This window comes from Trichoderma ghanense (genome assembly GCF_004382785.1).
Source record: "Trichoderma ghanense strain CCMA-1212 chromosome Unknown scaffold_3, whole genome shotgun sequence".
Taxonomy (NCBI): Eukaryota; Fungi; Ascomycota; class Sordariomycetes; order Hypocreales; family Hypocreaceae; genus Trichoderma; species Trichoderma ghanense.
The window spans coordinates 1,063,999-1,085,792 of NW_027395666.1; the positions used below are offsets into that span (position 1 = coordinate 1,063,999).

General features: G+C 55.2%; 8 protein-coding genes across 8 annotated transcripts; 2 read left to right on the plus strand and 6 right to left on the minus strand.

Moving 5' to 3' along the window:
- Positions 1-658: 658 nt before the first annotated feature.
- Positions 659-2,115, minus strand: CCMA1212_003663 (14-3-3-like protein; the record flags this gene model as incomplete). Its single annotated transcript, XM_073701003.1, has 5 exons — positions 659-1,015; positions 1,116-1,203; positions 1,337-1,690; positions 1,822-1,829; positions 2,104-2,115. 5 exons carry the CDS (start codon positions 2,113-2,115, stop codon positions 659-661), a joined length of 819 nt encoding a protein of 272 aa, XP_073560136.1.
- Positions 2,116-3,369: 1,254 nt separating this feature from the next.
- CCMA1212_003664 (uncharacterized protein) lies at positions 3,370-3,656 on the minus strand (the record flags this gene model as incomplete). The annotated part of the gene is made up of 2 exons (XM_073701004.1): positions 3,370-3,596; positions 3,647-3,656. The coding sequence occupies 2 exons, from the start codon at positions 3,654-3,656 to the stop codon at positions 3,370-3,372; spliced, it is 237 nt and encodes a 78-aa protein (XP_073560131.1).
- A 2,039-nt stretch (positions 3,657-5,695) lies between these two features.
- Positions 5,696-6,910, minus strand: CCMA1212_003665 (Lipase A; the record flags this gene model as incomplete). The annotated part of the gene is made up of 1 exon (XM_073701005.1): positions 5,696-6,910. The coding sequence occupies one exon, from the start codon at positions 6,908-6,910 to the stop codon at positions 5,696-5,698; it is 1,215 nt and encodes a 404-aa protein (XP_073560130.1).
- Positions 6,911-7,980: 1,070 nt separating this feature from the next.
- On the minus strand, positions 7,981-8,620 carry CCMA1212_003666 (uncharacterized protein; the record flags this gene model as incomplete). The annotated part of the gene is made up of 2 exons (XM_073701006.1): positions 7,981-8,137; positions 8,229-8,620. The coding sequence occupies 2 exons, from the start codon at positions 8,618-8,620 to the stop codon at positions 7,981-7,983; spliced, it is 549 nt and encodes a 182-aa protein (XP_073560133.1).
- Positions 8,621-8,885: 265 nt separating this feature from the next.
- CCMA1212_003667 (uncharacterized protein) lies at positions 8,886-9,406 on the minus strand (the record flags this gene model as incomplete). Its single annotated transcript, XM_073701007.1, has 2 exons — positions 8,886-9,099; positions 9,147-9,406. 2 exons carry the CDS (start codon positions 9,404-9,406, stop codon positions 8,886-8,888), a joined length of 474 nt encoding a protein of 157 aa, XP_073560132.1.
- An 867-nt stretch (positions 9,407-10,273) lies between these two features.
- CCMA1212_003668 (uncharacterized protein) lies at positions 10,274-11,256 on the plus strand (the record flags this gene model as incomplete). The annotated part of the gene is made up of 4 exons (XM_073701008.1): positions 10,274-10,360; positions 10,677-10,806; positions 10,862-11,122; positions 11,189-11,256. Coding segments are annotated over 4 exons (546 nt in total), but the record flags the coding sequence as incomplete, so codon positions are not given.
- Positions 11,257-11,918: 662 nt separating this feature from the next.
- CCMA1212_003669 (uncharacterized protein) lies at positions 11,919-14,276 on the minus strand (the record flags this gene model as incomplete). Its single annotated transcript, XM_073701009.1, has 6 exons — positions 11,919-11,930; positions 12,003-12,144; positions 12,222-12,626; positions 12,688-13,809; positions 13,968-14,153; positions 14,272-14,276. 6 exons carry the CDS (start codon positions 14,274-14,276, stop codon positions 11,919-11,921), a joined length of 1,872 nt encoding a protein of 623 aa, XP_073560139.1.
- A 2,201-nt stretch (positions 14,277-16,477) lies between these two features.
- CCMA1212_003670 (Phospholipase D1) lies at positions 16,478-21,793 on the plus strand (the record flags this gene model as incomplete). The annotated part of the gene is made up of 1 exon (XM_073701010.1): positions 16,478-21,793. The coding sequence occupies one exon, from the start codon at positions 16,478-16,480 to the stop codon at positions 21,791-21,793; it is 5,316 nt and encodes a 1,771-aa protein (XP_073560594.1).
- Position 21,794: the final 1 nt, after the last annotated feature.

Below are 21,794 nucleotides of genomic sequence, written 5' to 3' on the forward strand. Positions count from 1 at the left end.
TTGGACGTTTTCTTTGTTTTTTGTTTCCTCCCCCCTCCCTCTCTGCGGGGCACACCAGCATACGGAATCGAAAACCTCTGTGGTGAGGAGGGGTCAAGGAGGGGGAGGTGAAAATACCAACGACAAACACGTGGGAGAAAAGAAAGCAAGCAACATATTGCGAGAGAGAAAACGACGACGTCATATAAGGGGGGGGGGGACAACATTTCCATAACGATCCACCAGAACCGGGACCAGATGTAAACTAGGTAGGTGATAGCGTCAAAAACACACATAACAGGGGAACGAATACCGGGCACTTTGGGTAGAGGGGGGGTGGAGGCGAAAGAGGCAACAGAAGCGTCCATCATTCAGCAGCGAACACCAGACGGGTTCCGTCACCGGATCAAGGCAGTAACAACGGACATTCACTCTGCGCCAACCGTCTCTCCTAATCCTTAACCGAAAACAAATCCGAAGTTCCATGACCACTCTCCCCCTCAAACCAGAGAAGCAACGCGCATGCGTACCGGTGCTGCGTCTGCCAGGCCAGCCTCCAACATGGTTCCATCTATCGCCATGTCAGGAGGGGGCGAGAGCATGCAGATATAATAAACGAGATAAAAACGACCCTCGGTTCTTGTGCCGAGTTTTGAGCGCGACAAGAGGTAAGAAGGATTTAGGAAGCAGCCTCGGGAGCGGGCTCCTCAGCCTTGGGTTCTTCCTCGGCAGGCTTGGCCGCTTCACCCTCGTCCTTCTTGGCCTCGCCGGCCTGCTCGGCCTCACCGCTGTCGGATGAAGTCCACAGGGTCAGGTTGTCACGCAGGAGCTGCATGATGAGGGTGCTATCGCGGTAGGACTCCTCAGAGAGGGAGTCGAGCTCGGCGATGGCATCATCGAAGGCCTGCTTGGCAAGGTGGCAAGCACGGTCGGGGGAGTTGAGGATCTCGTAGTAGAACACGGAGAAGTTGAGGGCGAGACCCAGGCGGATGGGGTGAGTGGGAGTCAGCTCGGTCTGGGCAACGTCGGTAGCGTTCTGCGAGAAAGAGTGGTCAGTATCACCCGTTTGTCTGTCTGTCTGTCTACAGCTGGCTGTCTCTCCATGGCGCCGGCAGATGCACGGAGTCGGTTCATACCTTGTAGGCCTCGTGAGCGGCAGTGGCAGCGACCTTGCGCTTCTCGCCAGAGGCGAACTCGGCGAGGTAGCGGTGGTAGTCACCCTTCCTAGAAGAGCGATTTGCATTAGCCTCTGAAAATTTCGAAATATGCGAGCTGAAACGTGATTGGGCGAAAAATTTCGAAACCCGAGCATCTCGAATGCAGCAAGCAAAAGAGAGAGGAAGAGAAAAGGACGTACATCTTGTGGTAGAAAACCTTGGACTCGCCGGTGGCGGCGTTGGGGATGAGGCTGGTGTCGAGGACGTTGAGGACATCCTCGCAGACCTTCTCGAGCTCGAGCTCGATCTTGCTGCGGTACTCCTTGATGGTGGCGACGTGCTTGTCAGAGCCCTTGGACTCCTCCTTCTGCTCGATGGAGGAGATGATGCGCCACGAGGCACGGCGGGTGCCGACGACGTTCTTGTAGGCGACGCTGAGGAGGTTGCGCTCATCGACGCTGAGCTCACCGCCGAGCTGGGCCACCTCCTTCATGTAGGTGACCATCTCATCGTAGCGCTCGGCCTGCTCGCAGAGGCGGGCCAGGAAGGTCTTGCTGTCATCGGAAAGCCCGGTCAGCCGGCTGCGTTCGAGCAAGAGGTGGAAAAGGGGGGGCAGAGAGGAGGTGCTTGGATTCTCGCCATGAGAGGTTATAGTGGGGTCACGGGGTCGGCTGCTGGCACAAACCTTTCACGCTAGATAGGAGGTTAGCATTTGCATTTCAGCGTCGAGAGAGACAAGAAGAAGGAAAAGAGGCAGAGGAGCGAGCGAGGAATGTGGTCTGCATGTTGTTTCTGGGCTTCGTGTCGCGCGTATCCCCAGAGCCCGCCGCAGCTCCGTGGCGAGGAGGCGGGCTGAGGGGTTGCGAGAACGAGGGGGGGGGCTTTTGGGAGGAGAACGGCAACGCAAGGGCAGCGGAAAGCGGCGGTCGGAGCAGCGACGGCAGGCTGTGCAGAGAGCTTCACGTACCTCGGTGGCCATTTCGTCGGCGTCGGTGATGCTGTTTGGAAGACGGAGAGGGCGAAGGGCGGCGGGAGTTGTGCGGCGATGGCGGGTGGCAGAGGCAGAGGATGGATGCGGGTGTCTGAGGTGGGATGCGGTTGAGGATGGGGCGAGAAGAGTGTTTATATTTTGATTGTGGATTGAGATTTGAATTGGTTTTTGGGGTTCGGGGGGCTCTCGGGGCGGAGCTTGGGACTGCTGAGCCCACTGCCAGGTGATGAGCGCGCCGGCTTGCAGTGGAGTTTGAGGCCTAGCCAGCTAGCCAGCCGCCTGGCACCCCGCCCCTAGGCCGCTAAGCCGGTGCTCTAGCAGCAGCCTGATGTTTGCCTCCCGCTGCTGTTTCTGGCCGGCGGTACCTGCGCGGTACCCGGCCGCGCCGCCAGTATGGCCTTGTTGGCAGGTAGACGCATTGTGCCCGAAATGAGCGGCTCTGCGCACAGGCGCTTTCTCGTCGCTATCACAGGCAGAGAAGTGAGTCGAGTTCCCCCCCCCCCCCCTCCATACATGCCAGTATGCTCTCTTCACTTTATCCTCAGCTCACTCTGCAAGGCCTGCACCAGTTACTGCTCAGGCACACACAAGCGAGGAGCTTACTGAAGAACTCTCTCGACCAAGATCTGCAGCTATCTCTACCTACATGGCGCAGAGTCTCGACATTCGTAGAGGTGCCGTAGATGTCCAGCTTCGTTAGCCACTGATGGGTTGAGGTTGTCGTAGTGCCTGGTATTAAGGGGACCGCTAAGATTGAGCCCGACCACATACAGCCGTGAATGTCTCCAGTACCACAAAGACCCCTTATTATGCCTTTGTTTCCTTGTTTCCTGCTCCTCTCCTTCACTCCCAAGCTTCTGGCATCTTCCACACTCATGTGCATGCTGCCCTGATGCTGCCCTACTTCTGCTGGGCACGGTCGTACTGCGATGTAGCATGCCATCAAGATCCGGCACCAACGCTGCGGTCGACATGCTACGTTGGCCGAACCGCACAACGCTGGACATCAATACAGCATCGCATTACACGGCTCTCCGTACGGAGCAATCCAGAGGGTCACCTCTCTCCGAGCTCCAGCCCTATTTGAGGTCTTCCTGTTCCTTCTGCTTCCCTGCTGCGTGCTGCCCAAGAGGGCGGGGCTCTTTTTTCTTTTTTGGGCGGCAGCAAAAAAAGGGTTACCGAGTGATCAGAGTCCCGCTTTGCCATGAGACATTCATCAAATCGTCCCATCACCTCGCCTTGTTAGCGATGCAGCTGATCTGCTGCCACAGCCCGCCGCTTCGACTGGAGCTGGGCGCTAACAGGCTGTCTGTCGATGGCATCGTCTTCAAAAGCCGTGGTCTGCTCTCCCTTGTGCTTCTCCCGGGGCGTTTGCGAAACCGCCTCTCTGGCGCTTGTCGTCCAACCAGCGGCTCCCCCTCCTTTGCCCTCCCAGGGCTGCCGGAAAGGCGTCATAACGTGGCCAGGGGCTGCAAATTGGCTTATTAGAGGTCACCCAGCTTTTGACTGTCGGTCAGACGTCGTTCCATCTTGACCCCACCCCTCGATAGCAGAGCGCCGCGAAGCAGAGAACGAGGGAAAAGTCTCCGTCTTGCCGTACTGCGATGTACTTCGTTCAAGCCCTTCACACGGAGTACGCCGTGCCGGTCTTTGAACTCGTTCCAGATGGCATTTCCCTTGGTGTTTTCTATCTGCTAGGAATGGATCGCGGTCGACAGAACCCGGCCGGTTGGGGCCCCCTAGCAGGCTCAGTGGTCCGTCCCAGCAGATCCCGTTGCTAATTCCCTTTAGCTTGCTGTCCGAGCAGACGGCGACTAGTGCCTCCTCGATGCTCCGTTTCTCCAGAGGCGCACGGAGGCTGCTGCTTTTGTGCTGTGCCGCTATAGTAATAGCAGACACGATGGCTTCCGCCAGGGAAAATGTTCTGGTGTCGAGGACGAAAAGCTGCCCGTCATCCCGTCACGCGAGTGCTGGATGTCTTCGGCACACCCCGGCCGAGGCATGTGCTCCCTTCTCTGTTCCCAAGCATCCCCGCTGGCCACGTCGCTCCAACGCTTGTCTCTCTCATGTCTTTCCGCCTCCACCTGAACGCGGGGAGCGTTCCTGGCCTCAGGTATCAAGGCAACGGCCGCCTCGTGGTGATGCTCTGCTTAGATGCCACTCCGCATGTCGTATTCTCCCCTTGCTTGTATATCGTATGCTGCCATGCTTGCCAACATGCGGCTCCAAGTACACTGGCTGCCCGTAGTCCTCTAGCGGCCCCTTTCTACACCAGCCGATCCGTCCCAAAGCACGGGAATGCATGCATGGCCTACTTGGTAGTACTAGTAATATCTCGCTTGTCTCCGTCCTGCCCGTCCGTTGGATAGGTTTCCCAGCGTCATTTCTTCAGGTTTCCTTTTCTCACACCAGAAGTGTTCTGCTGTTCACATGATGCCGTGGCCTGCGCTCCCCGCCCAAACTCTGCCCCCCCTGTTTGACATGCCGCTTCTCCTTGCCTCGCTCATTCATCCCAGCAAAGGAATCCCGCGTTGCTGTGGCTGTGGTCAGCTCTTCCCGTCTGCCATCCGTGACTCACTCGCTCGTCCTTCGGCCCCCCTTTTCACCCCCCTCCTTCTCTTATCGCACATCGCGTGGCACAGCGGGCAAGCATGTGCGTGCTGAGTGGTGTTTCTCTGCAGGCCAATAGCCATCATCCCCGCCATGAGCTTTGCTCTTCAGCTGTTTTGAGAACGGATCGAAGCAGCCAGTCAGCATCTTCTTCGCATGGAGAGGAGGTCCAGCACAGCAAACCGCCAGTTCTGAGGGCCGCCATGAAAATAGCCCCTCCCGGCACACACACGGGCTTCAATGTTTATAGCAACCCCCACCATCTCGGATTCGCCCAGAAGCTGTCTCTGTCCTTGGCGCTTCCGATCCCGATTACCTTAGAGCTGCAAAGAAGGATCCCGATTCCGTAGAGCAGCCTATAATATATTGCTGATGACGCTATTGGGGACAAAGGCTTGGCCCCTCTAACATATCTGTTGAGAGAGTTCTGAGGTCTTTTTGAGTGCGGCTTCAATGTTGAATATGTACCCAACCTCAACTGCTTGTATGTCGGGCACACGTGGTGGTCATCATGATGTCTTTGATATCGTCACATGGCGACGCAGCGTTTCTCTGCACCCTCAGCTCCCTCGATGACGATGAACTTGGAAGTGCACGCTCATTGAGGCAATACAGACTGGTACACCATCTCCATGTGCCGATACCGGCCCCCCTTGATGAAGGAAGTCAGGAGTTCTGTCTTCTGCCACGAGATCTGGTGTTCCGACAATATCAACGATGCGGTAGTGGTATTCAGAATTATCCTACAACTAGGCATTCAAAGAAACGCTCGACTGAGTAGGTGTTCCTGTTCCATAATATTTGTGCTCGCGGTTCGAGTATCATATATTACTGCCCAGTAGTTTTACTGGTTTCTCGATTGGGCATCCATATCCAACCTCATCCTAATTGCACCTCACTCCCTAGGTACGTAATAGCTCGCTGTTCATCAAACACACTCATGAATCATTCCGAAAGACTATAATTCCTCCTCGCGAGGCTCATAGGAATACGGAGGCCGACCCCAGTTTGAAGGATCGCCGCCGGGAACACACAGCCCAAGCCTCCAGAAATAGTCCCGATGAGCGGAAAACAACTGCCATAGCTTAAACCGCGCTGGAAAGCTCATCCTCTGGGTATACTCTTCCATGGAGGAAGTTGTCCACCGGAAGTGGAGGAGACGATATAGCAGGCCCTCTACGGAGCTATCGTCCTTGGCACTGCAATTGGGATCCGCGTCGCCGATGCATATCTGGATATCTATCTCGGTCGGCGACAGAGCGGGCTTTGAGATGAAGATTTCGCCGCCGTGAGAATTGTAGCCAAATTCTCCCGGTGGAAGCAAGGGTACGGGGTCGTCGGCGTGCGTGACTCGGCGGTAGGATCGCGTTTCGAGGTCGATGATGCCGTCGAGGTCAAACACGTCGTCGACGAAGCGGGCAAACTGAGCATTGCCGGTGCGAGGTTCCCCAAACGTGGTAACAGTCACGTCGTCCCAGCCGAGCGAGACTTTCAGCTCCAGCGCCGCGAGACAAGCCACGGCGCCTCCGAGGCTGTGGCCGACGAGGTGAATGGGGTATGATGGATATTGCGCGCGGAGCGCCTTGAGCTCTGGCAGAACTGCTTTCCGAGCGCTCTGCCATGACTGGAGGAAGCCCATGTGGACGGTGCAGTTTGTGCATTCATGGCTTGGTTCCTCCGGCGACTCTCCTCCGTGATCTGGAGACGGATATGGCACGTATTTCTGCGCAAGGGTGCTGAGATCAACAATGGTATTGGTGATGCTGTAAGTCCCGCGAAACGCAACCATGATGGCGCCTTGCTCGTCGTCTCCATCTTCGCTTTGATGCTGGTCCAAGCCTTGGTCCACGGCAATGAACCCACAGTTGTCACCAAAGAGAAAGCCCGTGCTCCAGGTGTTGACCAGCGTCATGTTGGGGAATTCATCGCATCGGGAGATGCATTCGAATGGCTTGCGAATCCCAGAGTTGCCGAGGCAATATGAGACGTCGACGAGCCTCGCGAGCCGCTCGAGGGATGCGAACAACGATACCGAGATGCCTGAGACAGCCGGCGGCTCGTCATGGGTGCCCAATGGTACTTGGTGGCCGATGTATGCCGCCTCGGCGAAGAAGACAGCGGCGAGCTGAACGAGCAGCAACAGCCTGAAGCGGTCCAGCATTGCCCACCCCATCTGTTCGGATTCCGTTGGCGGTGATCAGAGCATGGAAGCAGTAAAGTATCACAGCCGGTGAGATTCGCAGGATGCTGCTGGCAACGAGGATGAGGGCGCCTCGTCTCAGCTGAGCAGAGCCAGTCACCAATCGCGATGCTGCTCGTCAAATCCGGCTTGGCCTGGCGCAAGGGAGATTGGAAGGCCTCGCTGTGGCAAATGGGCGCAATTCGTGACACCGCTCCGGCGCGAAGGTGAGTTGCAGAACAGCGCGCGCTTCGCTGCTTCTATTGCATCATGGCCAGTGATTTCGCTGCTGCTCCTGCAGGAGGTGAATGAGTCTTGGGGGAAAGCAGAAGGAAAATTCAGCGAGGCACGAAAAGGTTGTGATGACTACTGACTGGTATGTGACTTGGTCATGGAAAACTAATGGCAAGATCAAACGGTCGAGATCACGAGGTGGGCATGCACATTACGGTGGGGCCGAGCAGGGGTCAGGGGCCTAAAATCTGGGGTTTGGCGCTGAAGCTGGAAGCTCTGGGCGGGTGTTGGCAGGGAAGAGCGCTGGAGGCGGGCCAGTAGCGGCCGAGTCTAGCGGTAATAGAGAACATTGAAGCGGCGTGTGCAGTTGACGCAACTGGGAGCTCGAAGCTCATTCAGATTGCCATCGCAGAGGGAATTGAAGGCAACCATCATCTAGAAGGAAAGAAAGACGATATGTCAGTCATCCAAATATAGCTCTAGGTATGGATCTTGCAAGCTGCAGCCCCGTTTCGGTTGTCCTTCGCTCTGTCGCTAGAAGCACACTATCGAATCCTCTCGGCATGACTGACTCGGTCTCTGGCAGTCACAGCTAACAAAGACCAGTCTGTCTGTCAAAATTGATGGCTTTCACACGGGAACGCCACAGCTGTAGTGGGCGAAATCGTCATGCCTATAAAGCGACATTCTAGAGGTGACTCTGTTTCTTTATAACATCTCTAAGTTCTTGCCAGTACAACGGTTTCCCTGTATCCGTCTTACCCTGAGATTCTCTATCTTTTCTTTCATATCTGATATGACCGTCCGCAGATATTCTCTATCGATACTCTCTAGCTCACCCAGCGCTTGATTCGAGTGGGATCGGTCACAGGGTCCAGCGCTGTGAAGTTTCCCTGGACGTCGTTCGAAGCCGCCCTGCACGAAGCCGGTGTTGTCGAGCAATTCAGGGCAAGGTCAACTGCGCCGGCCACCTCGTACCCCTTAACACTGTGACGAGAACAAGCGTTAGCACATACACCTCACTCGGCATAGAGACGTGAAGAAACAGCGGTTGGTAGTGCAATGTGACATGACATACCCGTTGGGGCCAGGGCAGATCTTCTCGATCAGCGTCAACGTCCTCCCCGTGGAACCGCTCAAGATAAACTTGACATCACTGTTCTCGCACGCGTACCGCGGCGTCAAGCTTCCGGGTGTGGTGGAAACAGAGCTTGAGTTGAAGGAGCACTTCTGGGCAACGTTGGTGTCCGGGTCAGAGTAGGCGAAGCTATACGAGGTAAGAGCCGGTGTCTGCCCAGTGCCGTTCGTCTTGGCCGTAAAGTCTTTGATGTGGAAGCCTGCTGGCAGATGGCACCCGGCTTCCTTCTGAGCTGCGGCCAAGCGCTCCGGCGGCGCAGAGTAGGAGAGGTCGGCCAGGTTGGCTAGGGAGAATGGCAAAGCGGCCAGGAAAGAGACGATTTCGAAACGCATTTTCAGGGATGGCTGATGGATCGGTAAGGTATGCTCTATCTTTGGTTGATCTTGCCGACACGACGAGTATGAATACAGGGAGGGCTGGAACCAAGCGGATAGTTGGCTTGAGTGGATGAAGCAAAGAGGTTTTAAAGGTTTTTTTTTTTTTCTTCAAAAAATCTATGGCAGTGGGATCTGCAACGTCAATGTTTGCTTTTATACGGTACGAGGCTTCCGGGCCATGACGTGGGAACGTGCAAACAGCTCCGTTCAGCCCCTTGATTTACGTGGGCCGCGACAGCAGGTATGGCAAGTAAGGGCACAGGAACGTTGGACAAAAATTGGGACGAAAGGACGGAAAAAGGAAGAGTTGAGTGTCGATCCAAGTGCCGTGGGCGGCACTCGCTGCTGCAAGGGGCGAGGATTGGATGCCGACCTGCCCTTTGAGGCGCAGTTCATGCTGCTTTGACGCAGGGAGCTGCGTCGTATGTACTGCACTGTATGGATGGCTTCAGGCAATGTTGAGGCCAATTATTGCTCCTACTGTGTTGCCTGGATTGCCGCCGACCTCGAGTTGATTCGAAGGCCTTTGCTGGTGAGGAGAAGTGGCCTTGGTTGGCATCCTTTCAGTGTCTCTTCACGGAGACGCTGAAGAGCATTGTGCACCGTAGCGAGCGACATGGGAACGAAGAAAGTCTGCACTACCCCTTGCAATTGAAAAGGGAAGAAAGAAGCGGTTGGCTGACATGACTCTGTACTCCCCGGTGCAGTTGCACTCGATACGAAGCTGAAGAAATCTTGCATACCTGACTCTGTGCGAGGCTGCGCGGCTCATGAAGTGAATTTAATACTTAAAAAGTAAGGCTGCATCGTGGATGCGCCTCCTTTATACCTCAAATAAAGCTTGGTTTTTGGTGAGAGCCGTCTGGTTCGTATGCTGGACGGGGCGGAGTCGTAATCTGCACTCCGAGTTCGATCGTCTAATCGCTCAATGCTACCTTTTAACATTTTATCTGTCTCGGCCACGGATTCCGAGGCTGGAAATACAATATCCGGGAAGGAAAAGAGAAGGATAGATGAAGATATTGCTTTATCTGATGCTGCTTTAACAGGGCAAGTCGAATCGGAGAGCATCAGAGCTTATCAGCAAGCGCGAAGCACCGAAGCTCGGCAACAAGCAGGCTTCAAGGCGAGAGTTTTGCAGGGCTGAGAACCACAACAGGCACAAATATATGTGCTTCCCGCGTTTGACTTAAAGGATACCTAAGATAGGTAGCTAAATTAATTTCTCAGGTAGGCAAGAGGTATAAAGAGCAGAGAATTGCCGAAATGAAAAGAATTCTGTCGATTGATATCGTCCTTCGTGCCTTCCATCAACTGCAATAGGCTCATCATCGAACCTGCTCCAAGCCGGCCAATCCATTGCCCCATTAGGCCAAGCACCAGGCGCGCAAAACAAAGGCCCAGCGGGTGAGGTAATTATCCGCCTCCGACTTATGTAATGCCCAAGCGGCCACTCTGCAGCAAAACCTTAGCAACCAGGCATCGGCGCCGGAACTGGCACCCTCAATCATTCTCGCCAGCCAGCTACATATTCAGCCCCCCAGCAGATCACAGCTCATCCACACCGTCGTCTCTCGCGCATCTGCCCGACTCCGGTAGCTTCTCAGCACTTACAACAACGACCTCGACTTCCGCCTACTCTCACAGTTTATCGCTTCAGCAACTCGCCATCGCCACAATGTCCACCGAACTTTGGTATGTTGCGTCAGCGCGTTGAGCATCCTCCAACCCCCCTAGCATCGCCATGGAGCTTCGGATCGCATCCTTTGGAGTCTCCGGCATCATCGCTATCTCCCGCTTCTGCATCTGCTTGTTACAACGTATCGTCTCCAGAGCATAGAGCTGACTTGATTGCCGTATAGCCCCGTCTACGCGGTCAGTAACCACCACCCGTTCCGCTTGTACCAACGACGTCACCGATAAATAGCCGCGGCGACATCGAGCCAGACCATCGCCATCCAAGACTTGGCTCTTCGATATGATAGACAGAACTTGCTAACGCATTGCACAGCCCTTCTTTGGTGCCATGGGCTGCACCTGCGCCATTGTCTTCACCTGCCTGGGTGCCTCCTACGGCACTGCCAAGTCTGGTGTTGGTATTGCCGCCATGGGTGTCCTCCGTCCTGATCTCATCGTCAAGAGTGCGTCGTCCTGTTTTCCGCAACGCACGCTGGCCATTGCTAACTTGCTGCTCAGACATTGTTCCCGTCATTATGGCTGGTATTATTGGTATCTACGGTCTGGTCGTCTCCGTCCTCATCTCCGACGGTCTCAAGCAGGATCTCCCTCTGTACACTGGTTTCATCCAATTCGGTGCTGGTCTCTCTGTCGGTCTTGCTGGTCTCGCTGCTGGCTTTGCCATTGGTATCGTCGGTGATGCCGGTGTCCGTGGAACCGCTCAACAGCCTCGTCTCTTTGTTGGAATGATTCTGATTCTCATTTTCGCCGAAGTCTTGGGTACGCACATTGCTCATCTATTTTTTCCAATACAACAACAAAGCGCATTGCTAACATGTCACCTAGGTCTCTACGGTCTCATTGTCGCCCTTCTGATGAACTCAAAGGCCAGTCAGGATGCTGTCTGCGCGTAGAACGAGTCAATCCATTTCCGGCCAAAAAACAAGACACATTTGCCTTTGCCAACGTCGTTACCCTTGGTGTGAAAAAAATGGTTTCTGGTCAAGATGATAACTCGGAGTCGGATGACGGTGTGAGAAGGAGCAAGCTTGCTTGGGGAATGGCGAATCATGATGTCGGTCGCGACTTGTCTCGCGTTAATGGATGAGTAGGAGGAGTCTTATAAACAGTATATGTACACTAGTGTCAGGACGCGGTTGCTTGATGTGAGTTTCTCTTCATAGACGGTGAAGGCGAAGGATCTAGTGTAAGCAGGTGCTCAATTCTATCTGTCCTTTTTTTTTCTAATCCAGAGTCGCTCCTTACGTTCACGGTCTGTCGTTGTATCTGCCGACTTCGTGATACACCACGCCATTCATTAATTATGCTATTACTAGAGCCGTTCCGTCATCCTTCTTCGATACGTGATACAAGCATTAATGGTTATAGATTATTTCCTGGTTTCCTGGTCCCAGTCTGACCATCCAATCGTCGTCCCCTTTCCTCTTCACATGATTTATGTTGCATGCTGGCTGAGAATTAGAAACTCCCCTCCTTGTCACAAGGAGCGAGAGATGACTCTTTGGTTATATATGTACGGGAGAAGCAGATCTCGGTACAATGAGCGATATGCTCTTCAAATGACGTACTGCAGACCTTGCGTTAGAAGAAGGGCCTGGTGGGATCAATGAAGGGGGGCATGGGGTGGAGGAAAGCTTACGGGAATGAAGAGGTAAGGAACCTGTCGTTCATACTCGAGCCAGGCCTCGCCGTACTTGGCGCGGCAGCGGGTAATGTCTCGGTGCGCGCGGTGGGCAATCATGCACGCGAAGAAGACGGGGTAGAACCAGGGGAAGGGGCTCCTGTAGGGAAGAAGAAGGAAAAAGCGTTAGTCAACTCTTATCTGAAAAGGGCTCCTTATGCTGGAACTGTCACTTACTCGAAGCCGGTGATGAGACCCCAGGACAGGGAGAACCAGAGATCGGAAGTGTAGTGGATCTTGCGAGCAAGACCGTACCAGCCGTCGACGAGGATGGTGCCCTGAGGGGTCTCGATGGTCTTGGGGTTCTTGAGCGTCTGCCAGGGGACCTGAGGGAAGGTCTTGCGCTGGATGAGGTTGCCCTTCTCCATGGCGCGGAAGCGGTTCTTTTGGCTGTTGCAGCTGTCCCAGACCCAGTACCAGAAGAGGTAGCAGACGTACATGGCCACCAGGGCGTAGCGGTTCCAGCGGTAGGTGGCGGGATCGTGGTTGGCCAGGTAGAGGGTGCAGTGGCAGTACGACAGGGGGACGCCGGCGAGGTTCCAGAAGATGAGCATGAAGCCCCATTTCTCGTAGTACATGTCCCTATTTCGAGTCAGTTCAGAAGCCCGAAGAGAGGTTTGGAGGCAGCGCCTGTTATTCTTACCAGGTCGTGATGATGAGCTCCTCGCCCTTGGCGCAGGCGTTGGCGTACAGGTAGTGCGCCATCACGAGGAACATGACCTCGCCAGAGACGTAGCCGTACTGCTCGTACTGACGCGCAGCCGCGCCGAGACTCAGAATCAGCAGAATGTACCAGGGCATGCGAACCTCGAAGAACATCTTGAAGTCGAGGATGCCAAACATGCGAGGGTTCAGCTCGGCGCCCATGAAGAAGTCGTAGACGGGGTAGCCCGTCATGCGGTGCTGCTTGCCCCTCCACAGAGCGGAGAAGTAGGCGAGGAAGCTGACGATGAAGCCGCTGCAGATGGCCACGGACAGCAGGGGGCCGAACTCGTCGAGGGCCGTGTAGATGGGCCAGATGCCGGAGAAGTGCAGGCCGGCGAGGACGGCCAGGGTGGTGTACAGGCTGACGTAGGCGTTGCAGAAGTAGTCGAGCTGCTTGCCGCCCTCGTGGGGAAGAGGCTTGCCCTTGCCCCAGACGCCGGGAAGCAGACAGTAGCACGCGCCCTCGAAGATCAGGTAGCTCCAGTACCACACCCAAGCCTTTGCGTGAGGGAATGCATGGGTGTAGACGAGGTTCGCCAGGTGCGCTCCGAACTCAGTCCAGCTCTGGCCGGGAGCTCGGGAGGGAAACTTGCCGCCGTAGAACGTGGCGCCAATCCACATGTACCACATGAGGATGGGGAAGAAGATCATCATGAAGCCGGTGCCGATGGAGCCGCCGAACTCGAACTCGCCCGAGTAGTCGATCTTGGGGTCCTGGCCCGGCTTCCAGCCGTCCACCACCTGGGCGTCGGCCGATGTCCCGTTTGCTTGGGCGGCATCCTTTCCGTTCGGCGCGGCGCCGTTACTGTGGCCATTGGCATGTCCGTTCGCGTGACCGTTGGTATGGCCGTTGGTGTTGCCATTGGCGGTGGGCTTGAGATCTTCTTCCTCGTCCAGATTCTCAATGAATTTGGCGGTTCGTCGGCGGGTGATGCGTTCGCGTGGGGCCGTCTCGGCTGAGTCCTGGACGTCTGAGGATTCGGGGGCTTGGGAGGATTGGCGGGCGCGTGAAGTCTGCCTCTTTGGAGTCTCGACCAAGCCGTCAAAGAGCTCCTTCTTCCTGGGTGGAGAGTTAGCGCATCCCTTCGGCATGACGGTCGCGACGTGGCTTCATTGGCGTCTTCCAGGCCACCTGTAGAGATCAACTACCAGCAATGTCGGCGTGACCCAATGGCCTGTCGCGCTCTCAGGCGCGAACAGCTGTTCTTCTTGACTTACCTCGGCGTCTGCCGGAGAGAATATCGGGTCGCCATGGTGACGAGCGGCCCTTGTGTGTGTGTCGAGGACTCTTGTTTGGGTGTCGGGTCAAGGAATTGGTCGAGGTCGAACCGGAGCCTCGCTTGTTTACTTGGGTTGCTCGAGTCCCGCTGGTGCTGGTGCTTCGAGCCACGGCAACGGGTAGAGCTTCCGGTCTGAGGAGGGATGGAAGAAGCAAGAAGCAAAGAAACAGAAAAATTGCCCTCCGTCCTGAACCGCGTGGAAGAAGCCAGTGATGGGACACTTTCTGGAATCGTGATGTAACGCCATTGGCCCGCTCAACGACCGGGATGAGCGAGCTGGGATTCAGGGGTAGGCGGGCCGAGGATGTACCTCGACGGGCAAAAGCAGCGCGCGGCGGTACTTGCGTGTCTTGCCGCTTAATTTAGCCCCGGTGGGAAATACGCGGGATTCTCACATTAGCAGCTTAAGGATTTGAGGATCTGGACTTTAAGTGGCCGGCAGCGAGGCATCGGAGGCGATTTATGGATCTCGGGTTCGGCCCATTGAGCGGCTCTTCTTGCCAGATCTCCGCCGTATTCGTATCGCTGGGTGGTCGTACTCTTGATCGGAATACGAGGGCGTCAGACAAACTCCTGTGACGGTCATTGGGCAGGCTGATTGGACTTCGTACACGGCGCGTCGAGAAGGGGGATGAGTGAGACGGGATGACAAATGCTGGACATTTTACTGTACTCTCTGGTGTTTGTTTACCTACAATGAAGTGCTGCATTTTGGTTTGTTTATCCTGGTATGCGGGTAATCTTCGTGATACCATGCAATATCTACAAGTAGCGAGGTGCCGACCCGATCGAGGTAGGTTACATGTATATTATTACCCCAGAGCAACGAGTCACGATCGGAAGCCGTGACAAGCTGTCTGCCTACCTTATCTAGTAGTATCCGATCAGGTCCTGGTGCTATTCTGGGCGGCAATTGGTTCTCGCTATCGGATCTGTCAACCGGCTCTTTACGCCATGCATAGCAGATGCCGCATGCTGTCTGGCCCATTGCGTGGCCCAATGGTTACAACCGAAGTTGACATCCAATGGGGGAGCATCTGCTTATAGCTCGCTCAGCTGCCTTAGATTCGCGAGCCTCGTTCCCTAATTGTATGCATAGAATACCTTCTCGTCTGCTTCCAAGACACGGGCACCGTCATCAAACAGTTCTTCGTCTCCTTGGTGGCCATCTTGTCTTGCCTTCGTGTACAGAGCGCTTTGGGGACCCGATTGAGCACATACAGTATCAGTCAGTCATAATCCCTTCGCTCAAGTCGCTCTTATTACATCTACCGGCAAGGCTAAAGTCAGCTTGCTATTCTAGATGCTCGAAGAAGCCGGAAAGGAAAGCGTTCCCATTGGGAAGCGTCTACCTTGTAGTACTTCAAAGGTACGAAGAGGCAAGCTGGGGCGCCTTGTTGGGCGACGGGATTGGAAGAGCGAATAGCCGTCAGCACTGCGGCTGCTTGATGGAAGTTGTAAGAAACAATACATGTACATGAGCTCTGGTATGAAGCCGTGGTTATTTTCCAAGGGTTCCATTGACGAACTCCTCAACAGTGCAACGCACATCTAAACGCGATGTGAATATTATCAGGTTGGCTTCAGGGCACCGCCGCAACTGCACTCCTTCTCTATTTCTAGAGTTACCGGGTCACTGACAATGAAGGAAATGAATCCGAAACATATCGACTTTGCATCTACATGTAGGTACGAAACGAGAATGGCTTGCATTGAGAAAAGTACGGGGTAGATTGCTGGAGTGGCACTCCCAAATGCCGTTGCAGGTGCACTGGAAGGGAAGCTATGTGGCGCATGCAGCGCCCCTGGTTGTGCTAAAGACTCCGCTAATGTCTCCCTACAGCGGTCTCCGTACGCTATTTGCGTTAATCGATAACGCCCGTGGCCCCCTGCCGCTAGACTTGTGCCACAGGAGGTGGTCATTCGGTCATTATCGTCACCACCATCCTGAGGCGGCACGAAAGTTAGACCTCGTCTCAACCATTCTCTTCCCCACGTGAAGCAGCCGCCGTTGCTCGGGGATTGTTGATTGCTTCTTCGTCTACGGGTCTCAATTTCGCCATTCGTCGCATCACATGCCTAGCGATATCAGCTTGCTCGCCTGTCATTGTTGATGAACAGCAGACAGGGCCTTTGACCGGTCCCTCCCTTTTCCGCCTCGGCCACTGCGGCGACCTACTACGTCGCGTGCTGAACATCCAACCACGCTCGACAGGAGTCGTTCCACCGTCTTGTCAGTTGCGTGACAGGACTGCCATTCGAATGAGGATAGAATTCCTCTCTCTGAAACCTTCCTGCTCGGTGACTCTGCGTTCGTTACGAGCCTCAAGCTAGCAGAGCTGGACAAAAGCACAGTCGCCACGTACTTGGCCGCAACATCCTTCCACGAACCGTCTCTGTCACGGCCGCCTCTCACCTGCTACAACACAAAGCTATTTGCAGATCGTCATGGCTCCCGATCGCCTGGACGAATCCGTCTCGCCAATGACGAGAACCCCTAACGCTCCGTCTCCTGCAAACGCAGAATCACAGTCCCGCTTCCAGCCGCCAAAATCGAGCGATGGCATGTTGGCTCCGACACCCGACTCACCAGAGCAACAGGTGGGCGGCAGAGCATCGCCGAAATCGACCGGCGACTATTGGAATAATGGAAAGAGACATCCTGATCCGTCACCATTAGGCTCTGAGGAGCTGAAACTCGATGCTCAAGAGCCATCGCCGCAAGAACAGCGGGACATACCAGCCGGGCTCGTTTCCAGCACCCAGGAGACCTTGCAGGCGGACGGGGGCCGTACTATTCAGTTTGCTGAGCCCGATTTCCACGAGCCTCTCCAGCCTCCGGAATCCATGCCTATGGAAGAGCCCGATACGCCAACCCGGTCTCGAACGAGGTTCATGTCCAAGATCAAAGCTTTCGCAGCCAACGGCCCCCAGACGCCAAAGTCCCTGAATGGGCCGACATTTTCATCCGAGTTCGGCTCACTGTCGATCCCAAACTCTCCTACAGTCTCTAGAGTCACGACTCGAGCTCCCGATGCTCTCAACGGAGAGCAGTCCGACGCCGACGCCGACGTCGAGACCGCAGATGAAGCTGCTATACCTGCTGCTGCCAAGAAGAATAAACGAAAGAGCCGACGTTTCAAAAAGCACTCCATGTCCAACTTTCCAAATCCCAGCAGGTTTCCAAGCGACTTGGATGCAATCAGCACGTATGATCGCCTGCTCAGGCGCCGGGCAAGCATGCCTGATACCACCCAGCACGACCATGCCGTGTCTGACGGTGAAATTCGCGACAATCCGAAACGAAAGACGTTCCGCAGAGGCCATTCCTTTATGAACAATGCAATGAGCCCTCCGGGCGAGGACGACATGGAGGAAATAGAAAACTCTGCCGTCGTTGGCCGACGCAATGGCCATTTGCGCCGCATCACCGTATTCGGCGGTGGTGGTCTGTCTGATGGAGATGCGCTTACCCCTAAGAGGCACTTCTTCAAATCGGACCGAGCTTCTAGCTATGGCGCCCAGAAGTGGAAGCAAGTGAAGAGCACACTGAAGCTGCTTCGACAGAAGAAAGAGGATCGTTTCGATTACTACAAGTCCGCAGAGCTGATGGCTGAGCTGAGAGCTGGTGCTCCGGCTGTCCTGATGCTTGCCAGTATGATCCAGCGGGACGAACACGGGAACAAAAGGATTCCGGTTCTGCTGGAACAGCTCAAGCTGAGGATCAAGGACAGCAAGCCTATGCCGGACGATGACAAAGAGCGTCACTGGATATTCACAATCGAGCTGGAGTACGGCAGCGGCCCAAGCCGGATGAACTGGTGTGTGATCAGAACCATCAGGGATATCTATAACCTGCACTTCCGATACAAGTTTGCCCTGAACAACGATAAATACATGCTTGGGAAAGATCTCGGCGGTCGTCCCAAACAGCCCAAATTCCCTTATTCGGCGTTCCCCTACCTTCGCGGTGCTCGCAACAAGGGAGATGAGAGCGAAGAAGACGACCAGGCCAGCGGCCGTGGTGAGGAGACCGGTGCTGAGATGACGGCTGCAGAAGATGCTGGCGAAGGGCCTCATCATCACTCGAGAAAGAAGTCTCGAAGCAATTTTCTCGGCATGCGGCGAAGATCTACCGGCCTCACTGACGGAGGCGAGCTGTCTTTTGCTGAGGGAAACCAGGGCGTCGATACACAGACTCGCCGGCAGCGCTATGTCGAGAAGCAGAGGCGCATTCTGGAAAAGTATCTCTCGGAGATGATTCGATGGTTAATGTTCAGGGCCGATAGCAATCGTCTTTGCAGGTTCCTCGAATTGTCAGCCTTGGGTGTTCGTCTCGCTGCCGAAGGAAGCTACCATGGGAAAGAGGGCTACCTTCATCTCCAAATGTCCAAGGGCCTAGACTTTCGTCATGTTCTGACACCTGCCAAAGTTATATCTCGGCAGAGTCGCAAATGGTTCCTCGTCAGGCAGAGCTACATTGTGTGCGTGGAGTCGCCGGAGAACATGAACATCTACGACGTCTATCTGGTCGACACCAAGTTCAGCATCGTTTCTAAGAAGAAGGCGCTGAAAAGGTTTGGTTCCAAGAACAAAGACAAGAATACCGAAGACGACTTGAACATGGAGCCATCTCCCGAGAAACACCACACTCTCAAAATGCGCACATCAGATCGGAAAATCCGACTCTTCTCTCGCTACCAGTCGGTGATGCGACAGTTTGAAGACTCGATCAACGAAATGCTGAAGCAGACCGTCTGGTACGAGAAGAAGCGGTTCGACAGCTTTGCCCCAGTTCGGACTGGTGTGTTCGCACAATGGCTGGTCGATGGCCGCGACTACATGTGGAATGTGTCAAGAGCCATCAACATGGCACGGGACGTCATCTATATCCATGACTGGTGGCTGAGTCCCGAGCTTTATATGCGTCGACCTGCGTGCATCAGCCAGAAATGGCGACTGGATCGACTGCTCCAGAAGAAGGCCAGGGAAGGCGTAAAAGTCTTTGTGATTATCTATCGCAATGTGGAAGCGGCTGTCCCGATCGATTCTGAGTACACCAAGTTCTCGCTCCTCAACCTTCATCCGAATATCTTTGTCCAACGGTCCCCTAACCAGTTCAAGAAGAACCAGTTCTTCTTCGCTCACCACGAAAAGATTTGCATTGTCGACCATGACGTCGCGTTCCTTGGTGGTATCGACCTCTGTTTTGGCCGTTGGGACAGCCCGCAGCACCCCATCGTTGACGACAAGCCGACGGGATTCGAGCCATCTGAGATGCCCAAGGACGCCGAGCATGTGCAGCTGTTTCCTGGAAAGGATTATTCCAACCCAAGAGTCCAAGATTTCTTTAACCTCAACGAACCGTATGAGGAAATGTACGACAGGAGCAAGGTTCCCAGGATGCCTTGGCACGACATCTCCATGCAAGTTGTCGGACAGCCCGCTCGAGACTTGACCCGCCATTTTGTTCAGCGATGGAACTACCTGCGCCGTGGTCGAAAGCCAACGAGGCCCCTGCCCTTCTTGTTGCCACCTCCGGATGCGAAATTCGAGGACCTCGAGGCCCTTGGATTGACGGGTACTTGTGAGGTGCAAATGCTCAGGTCCGCGTCCAATTGGTCCCTGGGGATCAATGAAACCGAACACAGCATCCAGACAGCCTACGTCCATCTGATCGAGGAGTCGGACCACTTTGTCTATATGGAGAACCAGTTCTTCATTACAAGCACAGAAGCTTACGGGACCAGGATTGTCAACCGCATCGGAGACGCCTTGGTTGACCGCATCATTCGTGCTCATCAGAACAACGAAGACTGGCGATGCGTAATCCTTATACCTCTCATGCCGGGTTTTCAGAACACCGTGGACGAGCAAGAAGGAACTAGCGTCCGCCTGATTATCATGTGCCAATATCGCAGCATCTGCCGCGGAGAGCACTCGATCTTTGGACGCCTTCGCGCCGCAGGCATCGAGCCGGAAGACTACATTAGCTTCTACTCCCTCCGGCAATGGGGCATGATGTCGAATGATGTCCTTGTGACTGAGCAGCTCTATATCCACGCCAAAACCATCATCGTAGACGATAGGGTTGCGCTGATTGGCTCTGCCAACATCAACGAGCGGTCCTTGCTCGGTAGCAGAGACTCGGAAGTTGCTGCCATCGTCCGCGACACCGACATGATCGCGTCTACCATGGCCGGCAAGCCGTACAAAGTGGGCAGGTTTGCCCATACTCTTCGGATGAGGTTGATGCGAGAGCATCTCGGCCTGGACGTGGATGAGATCTTAGAACAAGAGCGGGAGGAAGAAGAGATGAACGAGTCCGCGTTCGAGCGGGACATGGATGCTATATACGAAGAGGGCGCCACTCCTGCCGGCGACAACTCCAGCACAAGCTCCGACGAGGCGAAGAGCCCGGTACTGCCTCCAAACAACCTTCGTCTGCCTAGCTTCAACCACGATATTGATCTTGTGAAACTCGAGACCACTTCGAGCTCGTCTGCGTCTTCTGTGAAGGGAAAAGAAGCCGAGACCGACCCTCGTGTCGCGAACGAGGGACACCAGCTGGATGTGTCCGGGTACGGCCCGGATCATTGGAAGTCAGCGGAAGAGGCCGGCGTCGACGAGGGCTTAGACACGGTTGTGGTTGATGGCCGCGAGATGCTCTTACATGGCGGCAAGGGGCTCGCAGAGTCGCATCAACCGCGGCCGCACACGGCTCACCAGGAGCACAAGGACAAGTCCGGTATCCCGCCCGCACCTCTTCCCCCGGCTAGCCGGGATGGAGCGGATAAGACTGATCAGCTAGGTCTGAATCCGGGTGCACCAGCGGTGCCCCTGCCTGTTCTTGATGACACTAACATTGGTGGCCCTGCTGCTCATGTTGATCCCAAGACAGGCCGTCCGACAAACGAACCTTTCCACCCGATGGCAGCGGACATTCTACCAGCGGTCATTCACAAGGACTGCATGCGTGATCCGCTGGACTCAACATTCGTGGACGAAATCTGGAACAGGGCTGCGCGCAACAATACACTGCTGTATCGCAGAGTATTCCGCTGCATGCCCGATTCCAAGGTGGGCACTTGGGCCGAGTACCGTGAATATATGGACTACAACGCAAAGTTCCGCGCCATGATGGAGGGAAATGCAGCCGGGAATGAAAACGAACTCCGTCGTGAGGCGAGTCGGCAGCAAGGTGCCGCGGGTGACGAGGCAGTACTGAAGCAGGGCGACCAGCCGAAGATCCAGCTGCCTGAAGACGAGGAGGAGGAAGAAGCTGAGAAACCAGCCTCTCTGGGCACCAATGGAGCGGAACCGGCTCTCCGCCCGCCGCCTGTGGATGGATCAACGGATAACCAGAGCTCACTAGAACCGCCGTCGCCCGTCTATGCTGCAGGAGAAGTGCCATTCCCTGCACTGGATTCTTCTTCCCCTTCGAAGCCAGTCTCGCGCAGCAAGAGCAAAGACCGTAGAACGAACTTTTCGACGCTGGAGAAGCCGACGTCCAAGGACACCAATGCCGCTCCTCCTCCGACGCCGTCTGGTAGCGCGCCCGTCAAGCGCCGTCGCCGAGCGACCACGAAGGGGAGCCGCCGCGGGCTCTTGGTCGAAGAGATGCCTACGCGTAACGAGGCCGAACAGCTTCTGGGCCTGATACAAGGACATCTGGTCGAGTTCCCTTACGACTGGCTGCTCACGGAAGAGCACAACGGGAACTGGGGCTACCAGGTGGACGGCGTGGCGCCGATTGCGATTTAGT